At 47.7% G+C, this 12,582-nt stretch overlaps 1 protein-coding gene across 1 annotated transcript in view; it reads right to left on the bottom strand.

The window, feature by feature from the left end:
* Positions 1-12,582, bottom strand: part of Zan (zonadhesin) — a 113,261-nt gene that overhangs the window by 33,487 nt on the left and 67,192 nt on the right. The window contains 9 exon segments of the mRNA XM_036172373.1: positions 168-309; positions 1,307-1,524; positions 1,880-2,021; positions 2,447-2,664; positions 3,044-3,185; positions 3,964-4,181; positions 4,814-4,955; positions 5,858-6,075; positions 12,009-12,150. Coding sequence (XP_036028266.1) covers positions 168-309; positions 1,307-1,524; positions 1,880-2,021; positions 2,447-2,664; positions 3,044-3,185; positions 3,964-4,181; positions 4,814-4,955; positions 5,858-6,075; positions 12,009-12,150 — 1,582 coding nt within the window.

Here is a 12,582-nt window from a genome sequence, read left to right as displayed (position 1 = left end):
GTCACCACCGAGAAGGGTCTCAGCAGAGCCATGGGTTACCAGAACCCTCTCTACCGTAATTCCTAGTATCTTGACCTCTTAGGGCAGAGGCACAAGCTCCTTCTTGCCTCAGACTCGTCCAGTCATGCGCACACACCCCCTCGCCACCTTCCCCACGGCTCCCTTACTTATTTTAACACAGTGGCCGCTGCCGTCCTCAGTGTCCTTGCAGTAAGTCTCTGAGGGACACTGGAAATTCTGGCACTGAACAGTCCCCTGCACGCAGGTACAGCTCTGGGTGCAGCCTCTGGAGGTCCACGTCTTGCCTGCCTGCAGAAGCCACAGGAAGAGATAGAATGTGAGGACAGAGGGCTAGGTTAGAGAGAGACAGTGCCACTTCCTGTTTCAGGGACTTGGGTTTGAATAGAGGTATCTAGCTAGTCATAGCTATTGAGACTACTTACCTGATGTCAGAAATGTTGGGGGAAAATGCTTCTGCTGTGTGTGTAGCTCTTCAATAGGACCTGCCTAGAACTCCCCACTGAGGGTGTGGGAGTGGCTCAGTGCTAGCACTCTGGCCCAGAATCTATAATGGGGACCTGGGAATATAGTTCAGTTGTAGAGCATCTGATCAGAACCCCCAGGGATCTAGGGGCTCATGTGACCTAGGTATACTTCCATGAGGGCTGGAGGTGTGGCTCAGTGGTAGAGCACTTGCCTAGCTCCCTTCAGTGAGGACTGGAGGTGTGGCTCAGTGGTAGAGCATGTGCCTAGCCTGTGCCAGGACATCATCAATCGTCACACTCCAGGCATATAGACCGAGTATTCTAGGCAAGATTTTATAGACAGAGTATTCTAGGCAAGATTTTAAGAAGCAATGAGAATGTGACCCTCCCAATCCTAGGCTGATTTTCAAACCATTCTCCTACTGTGTGTGTGTGTGTGTGTGTGTGTATTCATATTTCTTTGTATGTGAGTGCAGAATCACTTAAGCGTCCACATCAGAGGACAATTTTGGATGTTGATTCTCATCTTCCACTGTGTATTGAGACAGGGTGAATCTGCATCACTGTCTCTGTCTCTCTCCTGCCCCCCATCTCTTCTCCCTCTCCCCTGTCCTCACTGATGCTGTTCAGATGTTCACCACTGTCAGAAGAATAGCTAGCTCACAAGTTTCTGGGGATTCAGGACTCCTAGTGAGAGCCCCGGCATTACAGACCCAGTTTACAGGGGTCGGGGCGAGTTCAAACTCAACTTGCATCACAAATGTCCCCACTGAGCCTTCATCTCTGGAGCCTTCACCATTAGATGGCAGGCGCCCACTCACCGGGATGAGCACACCCCGGGCGTCTCTGCAGTCACAGTGAGTTCTGAGCACACACTTGTCATCAGACAGCACGTAGTCAGGTTGGCAGACGCAGCCCTCCTTACAGGTGGAGGGGACTTTAGGGCTGGTGCCTTTGCAGAGGCCCTCTGGGTCCGAGCAGGTAGGCTGACAGGAGGGAAGGCAGGTGGTGTAGTGGGTGTGGGCCGGACACTGCAGAGCTATGGGGCGGAGGGGGAGAGGTTAGTGGAGAGGAACAGAGGGGTCCAATGAAGCATGCGCTGTAAAAAAGATCCAGCTGGACAGAACTGGCCACAGAGCCTCCCTGCCCCATTTTGTCACTCATTTCGCAAACATTTATGGAGCATGCTGGTGTGCGGAGAACGGCGGAAAGAAATAAGCAGACTCGATTTCTCAGCCAGTGTGGCGGACCAACCACCAACCACTGGGAGACTAGCACTGAGAAGGGAGCCAGCCCAGCAGTAGGTCCCCCAAATCCCCACCTCTTCGGGCAGAGCACCAGGCTCCCACTTGTCCCGTCTCTGATTTTTCTGGCCCCAGGGATGGTCTCCTTACTGATTTTGGTGCAAGTACTGCTGTCATCACTGTTGTCCTTGCAGTAGGTCCCTGAGGGACACTGGAAAGCCTGACACTGGACACCACCTTCCATGCAGGCACAGCTCTGGCTGCAGCCTCTGGAGGTCCAAGTCTTGCCTGGCTGCAGAAGCCAGGGAGTGGGAAAGAAGCAGAGACTGAGAGGGTGCTCTAGAGGCTTAGCCTCGCGCCTGAAGGGTTCCGTGTGCTCCCCCATCCAGTTTCCACATCAGGGAAGGCAGGAGGTGTGTTGCTGTGGGCTGGACACTGCAGAGCTGGTGAGGGGGCAGACTTCCACTTCCTTAGACACCCACTCTGATCCTTTTCACTAACCCAAATATTTGCTAAAGACGTGAGTCTAGGGCTGAGGTTGATTAGGTGGTAGAGGGCCTGCATGGACTCCTCTAATGGGAGCTACTGCATGGGTCTCTTAGAGCACTGGTCTACTGTGTGTCAGGCCCTGAGCGGTCTCCTCCTTCCAGGGCCAGTCTTTGAGTATCCCAGGCTGAGAGAAAACAGCCCTCAGTCCCACTCTCCACAGGCACTCACTGGAATGAAGTCACCCCTGGCATCTTTGCAGCCACACTGAATTCTGGGCACACACTTGTCCTCATTGAGTACAAAGCCGTGGTCGCAGAGACAGCCCTCCTTGCAGCTGGAGGGGACTTTGGTGCTGATATCCTCACAGTGGCCATCCGGGTTGGAGCAAGAAGGTGGACAGGAGGGAAGGCAGTCTGTGAACTGGCTGTGGGCCGGGCACTGCAGAGCTGTAGTGTGGAGGAGAGCGGGATTAGTGGAGAGGCCCTGTGGCAGGGAGGTCCATGGTCAGGGAAACTGTGGTAGCCTGAATTACAGGTTAGTTGGGCTCCTTCCCCCTTTTGTTACTCATTCAACAAACGTCTTTAAGCTGTTGCCAAGCCATATGGGAATAAGAAAGATGGGTCTCCCACGTCAGTGTAGGAGGCTAACCACAGAACCACCAACACCGAGAAGAGACTCAGGCCAGCCACTGGTGTCCCGAATCCCTCCGGACTGTGGTAGCTCCTATCCCCTACCTCTAAGGCCCAAGGACTAAGGTCCTTCTTGCCCTTCCCCAGACTCCCCATCCACGAGCATACCCTCCCTGCTCTCTTGTGGCTCTCTTACTGATCTTGGTGCAGTTACTGCTGCCATCAGCCATGTTCTTGCAGTAAGTCCCTGAGGGGCACTGTATATCCCTGCAGTGGATTGTCCCTGCTGCACAGGTACAGCTCTGGGTACAGCCTCTGGAGAGCCAGGTCTTGTCTGCCTGCAGATGCCATGGGAAGAGAAGACACCTGAGGATCACAGACCAGTTCTAAAGAGACAGACTCACTTCCTGTCCAAAGATTCTTAACTGCCTTTCCGATATGAAGGCTCTTCATCCACTGATTCAACACTATAGATTAAATATATATTTAATTGCAGCTGGGGCTGTGCCCATAGCCTAGCAGTATAGTGTCTACTTAGAATTTACCAATGGAGTAATGAGAGAATGGAGAAACATGTCTAGAATTCCCAGTGAAGGCCTTGGGGTGTGGCTCGGTGGTAGACTATTTCCTAGTCTGCACCAGGACCTGATCAGTCTTCTCACTACAAGGCCAGCCAAACAGGTAGGATCATTTCAGGCGGGGGTGGGGGAGCAGAAAGGAGAAGACCCCAATCCCACTCTGTAAAAAATTCTGTGTTTACATGTGATTCGTGTGTGTATGGGAGTGCACTTATATTTTGAGGGCAGAATACAATCTCAGGTGTTGGTCCTCACATTCCACCATGTATTGAGACAAAGTCTGTCTGTCTGTCTGTCTTCCTCTTTGGTGGTGGTGTACACTTCTAACCCATACAAGACTAGCTGCAAGTTTCAGGGATTCTTCTGTCTACACCTCCTGTTTCCTGACAGGAGTCCTGAGATTAGAGACACAGGCTACATGCCAAGTGTACCTGGGTTGTGGGGATTAAACCACAGGTCTCCATACTTTCTGAGCAAATAGTGTACCCAGTTATCCCTCCGTCTAGCCCCACCACGCCCATTTTCCACACACACTCACCGGGATGAGAGTACCCTGGGGGTCTCTGCAGCTACACAGAATTCTGAGCATACACTTGTCGTTATTCAGCACGAAGCCAGATCGGCAGACGCAGCCCTCCTTGCAGGTGGAGGGGGCTTTAGGGCTGGTGCCCCCACAGAGGCCCTCTGGGTCCCAGCACGTGGGTGGACAGGAGGGAAGGCAGTTGGTGTAGCGGCTGTGTGCCGGACACTGCAGAGCTGTGGGAGAGAGGGAGAGCACCATCAGTAGAGAGGTCCAGAAGGGCCCAAGGAGGCAGAGGTCACAGGAACCATGCTGGGCTGAAAGACCAACAGTTTGTCTGTCTGTCTGTTTGTTTTTCCTTTTGCTATTGATTCAACAAATATTTACTGACTGTGAACTGTGTGTGTGTCAGGGACAGAAAGAAAAGTTAAGAAGGTGGATATGGGGCTGGAGAGACAGCTCAGTGGTTAAGAGCACTGGCTGGTCTTGCAGAGGACCCAGGTTTCATTCCCAGAACCCACAACCACCTGTAAACTCCAGCTCCAGGAGACCTAACGGCCTCTTCTGACCCCTGGCAGCACCCATCTGCATGCACATGGGATATACACACATGGACATATGTAAATAAACATAAAAGAAGTACATTTAATTTAATTTAAAGATGGTGTATCTTTAAGTTGAATGTGGGAGACTGATCACTGATAGACTAGTACTGACCAGCTCATCACGGGTCCTCAGACTGCATCTCCACCATGACATCTCCTTATCCCCGACTTCTTATGCCCAAGAGACTAAGGTCCCTCTTGTCCTGCCCCTGGTCCCTCCAGCTGTGAGCACTTTCTCCCCATCTTCCCTGTGGCCCCCTTACTGATTTTGGTGCAGCGACTGTCGCTGTCCTCACTGTCCTTGCAGTAGGTCCCCGAGGGACACTGGAAAGCCTTGCACTGGATGGTCCCTCCCACACAGTCACAGCTCTGAGCACAGCCTCTGGTGATCCAGGTCTTGCCTTCCTGCAGAGGGCATGGGAAGAGAAGGCAAGTGGCAGCAAGGTGCTGGCTCTGGGTGGTCCTTGCCTCCTGAGAAGAGCCTGGTGGGTGCCCTCAGCACGTTCTACCCCAGCTGACCACAACAAAAACGGATGCAAAGAATTCATGGGGGAAGACACACCGTGGCGGTGAGCATATCTCAGTTCAGCAAGGGGCTGGTCTGTTGCTCACTGGTAGAGCTGAGGCCTAGACTCCTTCAACGGGAGTCTGGGACTGTAGCTCAAATGAAGAACCTTTTACCTAGCATCCTATCCTGTAGGAGTAGCTGGGGGCACGGCTCAGTAGTAGAGCAACTGAGCCGTCACTGTGGGACTGGGAGCATGGCTGTCTTAGAGCCTCTGCCTGGGATCCTCTAGGGAGGGGCTCAGAGCATGGCTCGGCAGTAGAGCACCTGCCTTGCATGTTCCAGAAAAGACCAACTTTCAAACCACAGGACCAGCTGTGAAGTTAGGCGCATCCCAGATGGAGAGAAGCAGAAGAAAGGAGAAAATGACCCCCCGCCCCAGTCCCACTTACAATGGTTCTGAGAGTGTATTTGTGTGGCTGTGTAAGTGTGGACACATGTGTGCGTGGAGGTCAGAGGATGATCTCACGTGATGGTATTCAGCAGTCTCTCACTCAACCCCCGATGCTGCTGTTGCTGTTCATCACTACCCACACAAGGACAGCTAGCTCATAAGCATCCTCTCCCTCTGTCCCACCTCCTGGAAAGAGCCCTGGGATACAGACACACGCCATCAAGGCTTACATTATGAAGTTATACAGTTCAAACTCAGGTCCTCAAACTAGGTGGAGAGGAGAGGCAAATATTTTACCTGCTGAGCTCTCTCCAGCCCAGACCAACCCCACTTCAGATGTCCACTCACTGGAATGAGAGCACCCTGAGCATCTTGGCAGCCACACTGACTTCTGGGCACACACTTGTCATTATGCGTCACATAGCCAGATTGACAGGCACAGCCCTCCTTGCAGGTGGAGGAGGCTCTAGTGCTGGGGCCCTCACAGTGGCCATTCATATTAGAGCAGGAGGGCTGACAGGAAGGCATGCAGGCCGTGAAGTAGCTGTTGGCCGGGCAATGCAGAGCTATGGGAAAGAGAGAGCAGGGTTAGGGACAGGAACATAAATGGCCAAGCAAGCTGAGGCTACAGAAACCATATTAGCATGCTAGAGAGTAGACGGCTTCTTTCCTTTCGCTATTCATTCATCAAACAGTTAGTGATTGTGAACTTAGTGCCAAGCCTCAAGGAAAGGAAGAACGGATCATTGGGGGCTGGAGAGATGGCTCAGCAGTTATGAGCATGTGCTGTTCTTGCAGAGGAGCTGAGCTGGGTGGTACCTCACCCAGATAGTGCTGCTCACAGTCTCCTGGAATTTCAGCTCCAGGGGACTCAACCCACTCTTCCTGCTGCCATGGGCAGTATACTCATGTGACATACCCACAGACATATATTAATAGGTGTAATTAAAAGTAGAAAGGTAACAACCACCATCAAATTAAACAGAGAAAGGCTCTAACTGATACCATTAAAATAAGGAACAAGACAAGGCTGTCCATTCTCCCCATATTTATTCAATATAGTACTAAAAGTTCTAGCTAGAGCAACAAGACAACAAAAAGAGATCAAAGGGATACAAATTGGAAAGGAAGAAGTCAAACTTTCATTATTTGCAGATGATATGATAGTATACATAAGTGACCCCAAAAATTCTACCAGGGAACTCCTACAGCTGATAAACTCCTTCATTAAAGTGGCAGGATACAAGATCAACTAAAAAAAAATCAATAGCCCTCCTATACACAAATGATAAAAGGGCTGAGAAAGAAATCAGAGAAACATCACCTTTTATAATAGCCACAAATAATACAAAATACCTTGGGATAACACTAACTAAACAAATGAAGGAACTTTTTGATAAGAACTTTAAGTCTCTAAAGAAAGAAATTGAAGAAGATATCAGAAAATGAAAGGATATTCCATGCTCATGGATAGGTAGGAATAACACAGTAAAAATGGCAATCTTACCAAAAGCAATCTACAGATTCAATGCAGTCCTCATCAAAATCCCAACACAATTCTTCAGACTTGGAAAGAAAAATACTCAGCTTCATATGGAAAAACAAAATACCCAGGATAGCTAAAAGAACCCTGTATAATAAAGCAACCTCTGGAGGCATCACCATCCCTGATCACAAGCTCTACTATAGAGCTATAGTAATAAAAACAGCTTGGTACTGGTATAAAAACCAACATACGGACCAATGGAATCAAATTGAAGACCCTGACATTAATCCATGCACATATGAATGCCTGATTTTTGACAAAGAAGCCAAAACTATACAATGGAAAAAAGAAAGTATCTTCAACAAATGGTGCTGGCATAAAAGGATGTCAATATGTAGAAGATTACAAATAGATCCATATCTGTCACCATGCACAAAATTCAAGTCCAAGTGGATCAAAGACCTCAACATAAATCCAGTTGCACTAAACTTAATAGAAGAAAAAGTAGGAAGTAGTCTTGAACACATTGGCACAGGAGATCACTTCCTAAATATAACACCAACAGCACAAATACTGAGCACAACAATTAATAAATGGGACCTCTTGAAACTGAGAAGCTTTTGCAGGGCAAAAGATATGGTCAATAAGACAAACAGACAGCCTACAGAAAAGATCTTCACCAACCCTACATCTGACAGAGGACTGATCTCTAAAGTATATAAAGAACTCAAGAAATTAGACATCAAAATACCAAACAATCCAATTACAAAATGGGCTAAAGAGCTAAATAGATAATTCTCAAAAGAAGAATCACAAATGGCTGAAAGACATTTAAAGAAATGCTCAACATCCTTAATCATCAGAGAAATGCAAATCAAAATGACTCTGAGATACCACCTATACCTGTCAGAATGGCTAAGATCAAAAACACTAATGACAGTCAATGCTGGAGAGGATGCAGAGCAAAGGGAACACTCCTCCACTGTTGGTGGGAATGCAAACCTGTACAACCACTGTGGAAGTCAGTATGGTGGTTTCTCAGAAAATTGGGAATCGAACTACCTCAAGACCCAGCCATACCACTCTCGGGCATATACCCAAGGAATGCTCAACCATACCACAAAGATACATGCTCAACTATGTTCATAGCAGCACTATTTGTAATAGCCAGAACCTGGAAACAACCTAGATGCCCATCAACTCTTCAGTTGGATGGATTAAGAAAATGTGGTACATATACATAATGGAGAACTACTCAGTAGAGAAAAACAATGACAGTATGAAATTTGCAGGCAAATGAGTGGAACTAGAAAAAAATCATCCTGAGTGAGGTAACCCAAATCCAGAAGGACAAACATGATATGTACTCACTCATAAGTGAATTCTAGATATAAAGCAAAGAACAATCAGACTGCAACCCACAGAACCATAGAGGCTATATATATGGCATGCGGGACCCTAGGATGACAGTAGTTTATAATAACATTTGGTTTTACTCAATTACTGAACAACCCTCAATGAAACATAACACTACTAAGGATGTATACTGTATCAAGCTGATAATAGAAAAATTAATTAATTAAAAAAATAAACCAGACTCATAAGGACAAACATGGTATGTACTCACTCCTGGAAGGATACTAGATGTAAAACAAAGATGACTAGACTGCTACACAACTCCAGGGAGGCTACCTAGAAAACGGGACCCTAGGAAAGACACAGGGATCATCCAATGACAGAGAAATGGATGAGATCTACATGAACAACCTGGATGACAGTGGGAGTAATGAAGGGCAAGGTTTGAGGGAAAGAAAGCTTAGGGGAGCAGGAGATCCCAGCTGGATCAAGAACAGAAAGGGAGAACAAGGAATAACAGACCATGATAAATGAAGACCACATGAGAACAGGAATAGGCAGAGTGCTGGAGAGGTCCCCTGGAATCCACAATGATACATCCTCTGTAGACTGCTGGCAATGGTCGAGAGAAAGCCTGATCTGACCTAGTCTGGTGATCAGATGGCCAAACACCCTAACAGTCATGCTGGAACTCTCATCCAATAACTGATGGAAGTGGATGCAGAGATCCTCAGCCAGGCCCGAGGTGGAGCTCCAGGTGTCTAATAGTTGAGAAAGAGGAGGGACTGTAAGAGCATGAATTGTTGAGCCCAAGATTGGAAAAAGCACAGGGACAAATAGCCAAATGAATGGAAGCACATGGATTATGAACCAAAGGCTGTGGAGCCCCCAGCTGGATCAGGCCCTCTGGATAAGTGAGACAATTGAATAGCTTGATCTGTTTGGGAGGCATCCAGGCTGTGGGACCAGGATCTGTCCTTAGTGCATGAGCTGGCTGTTTGGAACCTTGGGCTTACACAGGGACACTTTGCTCTGCCTGGAAGGAGGGTACTGGACCTGCCTGGACTGAATCCACCAGGTTTAAATGAATCCCCAGGGGAGTCTTGGCCCTGGAGGAGATGGAAATGGAAGGGAGGGGATGAGGGGAAGGTGAGGGTGAGGGCTGGAGGGGGGAGGACAGGGGAACCCATGGCTGATGTGTAAAATTATAACACAAATATAATAATAATAATAATAATAATAATAATAATAATAATATAAAAGAAAAAAAGAAAAGAGAAAAAAATAAAAAAGAAAAGAAAAATTTGAACTATTAAAAAACAAACAAACAAACATATTTTGCTAAAGCAAAAAGGGGGAACTAGGGGCTCATCATTCCTCTCCACATTCTTTTCTTTCCCTTGTTTTATATATTTAAAATTTTTTATCGGTGGATTCTGCTGGAGTATCCGCTGCAGATAAGCACTGGAGGGCTCCTGTTGCAAATCACCCTCTGGAGCAATGGAAGGATCTTTCTACTGACACTTGGAGGGGACCCGATCTGGTGTTGGAGTGGGCCCAGGGTTCTGTTTATGTCTTTCCTCAGGACAATGAGATTCCTCATTGGGTTTCTGAGCGCTGAGGGCGCCCTGTGGCTGCAGCTGAAGCTCAACATGGCAGAGACCTATTGGGCCTTCGTGAAAAACTCTCCCCTCCCAATGCTAATGGGGATTGAAAGCCCAACATGGCCAGCTTTGGCAAGCATTAACATAAGTGTAGGAACTGCAGCCATGCGGTTGGATTCTCCAGAAGGTAATGTATGGTAACTGCTTTTTCAAGTATGTTTGAGAACGTGTCACCCAAACACCTAGGAGATTAAGGATAACACTGAAGATCACTGACCTCCATTTATTAACAGCAGCATGCCAGCTAAGCATTTTCATTCTCACAATCCTATTCAAGCTGGAGTAGTACCTACTTCAGGAGTGGCTGTGTGCAACATTTTTTGGCCTCCTGAAATTCATTTAGCTCCCTTTGAAGATACCTTAATATTTGTGAGCCTGAATGGAGCCATTATGAAACCATTAGTTCTACTCCTTGTGAGCTGCCTGTTTTTCCTTTATGGTCCTTAGTTGTTCTTTTACAGAACTGCCAGCTTAAGTTGTGCTGGGATCAAGAAAAATGGGTCTCGGCAGTTTGTGTTCCTAGAGTTGTGTCCATGCCAGTGGATGCCCACGTGCTCCAGAAGAGAATTTGACATCGCTGCTGCCGTTGTTGCTGTAATAACAGTGACAACCACCGCTACTACTGTTTCTGGGATTGCCATTTCATAATTGGTTACTACAGATAGCACAGTGGGGACCCTGGCAGCAAAAGTAGCTACCACAGTTAGTTAATCTTTCATTCTATTGGGCATGACAAATTTAAATCAATAGTTATATACATTTTGATTGGCTTTGAAAGTTATAAATTTACAAACTCAAGTTCCACTTGCTCTCAGGACACCATCTTACAAGGACTCCAATTTGCAGTAAGGCTCGTTAAGGAAGGGAATGGCTCAGCTGCCTTTAGCCTACCGGCTATGGGTGGGGTAAGAGTTCTGTTGGTCTTTTCTGTGTCGAACATACAGATTGCAAGCCCAGCGCCACTTAGAGATCTTAGGCAACAGTTAGTTAACTCTGCAGCTCTCACACAATTGAGCCTGTATGATAGTGAGTATTCAGAGATGGGTAATGCCTGGTGGGCGCTCACCAACCTAAGACAGAACGCCTGTGTGGCCTGGACAGGTGTCTCCATGATGGGTAAGGTGACCTGCTGACGTCCCTTGCAACCTAAGTCAGAAGCTCATTTTTTAGTAAAAGGGGGGGACCTGTAGGGTCCTGGCCCCCGTTTTGGGTAACTGTTGCCTTGCTTGCTGACCTTGACCTTGATATCCTCCCTATGCTAATTCCCTGTGGGGTTCCACCCTCCTGAATGCTTAAGGGAAGTTCCTTGTCTGTGTATCCTGCATATTAGGGGTCAACAGCTTAGATGCAAGATTGTAAAACATCGGAAGCGAACTTCTGCCCTCCGGGGTTCTCCCATTGTGCTGTAAGCCTGTATTTAAGACCTCCTCCCTCCCTCCTTCAATAAACTGCATTCAGCATTCAAAAAAAAAAAAGCTGATCAGGAACATTTACACCAGATAGATCAGAATAATATCAAAACCAAGAGCAATCTCACTATCACAGAAAGACAGGAAGAAGAATCAGATAATATGGTCTCCCTGGAATGATGCAATAGAAGAACACACTGCAAAACGTTCTGAGCCTCCTTGAAGATCAGACCAAAGACAATTCAAATTAGGGAAAAGGCTCATATTAAACAATGCTAGTAAGATCCAACCAGCAAAATCCCATATGCTGCAAAATCGTATTTTCTCCTTAAATAAATTGGAATAAAAAAGAAGGAAAAAAAGTAGAAAGGTAAAGACAAATGAATATCGCAATGGGGAACTAACCACTGAGATACTAACTATGAGAAGAGACCCAGCTGAGCCAGGGATCCTCCAAAGCCCTCCTCACCATGGCACTTCCTATCTCTGACCTCTGTGACTTGGGGGACTAAGCTCCATCTTGTCCTGCCTCTGGGCTCTCCAGCCTCATGCACACCCTCCCCACCTTCCCATGGCCCCCTTACTGATTTTGGTACAGTTACTGTTGCCATCCTCCATGTCCTTGCAGTAAGTCTCTGGGGGACACTGGAATTCCTTGCACAGGATGGCCCCTCCTGAGCAGGTACAGCTCTGGGTGCAGCCTCTGTTGATCCAGGTCTTGTCTGCCTGCAGAAGTCAAGGGGGAGAAAGGAAGTCAGGACAGAGGGACTAGTTAGAAGGAAAGAGCCTCACTTCCTGTCTGAAGGGCTGACCTTGCCCTCCCTATCAACAGGTTCCACATCAACAAGTAAGCCAGTCATGGGTGGGGAAACATTTAGAGAGAATAAAGATGCCTCTGGGATTGTGGACATAGCTCAACAGTAAAGTCCATGGCTGGACCCTTTCAGTAAGGGGCTGGGGTAGGGCTCACTGGAGAACCAGGGCAGAGAACTCTCTCTCCCTTGGTGCCTGGAAGCACACAGCTCAGATGCAGAACCAATGCCTAGAATCCTCAGCAATGAGTGCCAGGAGACTGGGAGGGGCTGAGGAGGCTGTGGCTTAGAAGTAGACCATTTGCTTAGAATTCTCTAAGAGAGGCTAGGAGCATGGCTCTGCAGT

This window comes from Onychomys torridus, chromosome 22, assembly GCF_903995425.1.
Source record: "Onychomys torridus chromosome 22, mOncTor1.1, whole genome shotgun sequence".
In the NCBI taxonomy this organism is placed as follows: Eukaryota; Metazoa; Chordata; class Mammalia; order Rodentia; family Cricetidae; genus Onychomys; species Onychomys torridus.
The sequence above is the reverse complement of the archived record's forward strand: the minus strand, read 5'-3'. Positions and strand labels throughout refer to the sequence as shown.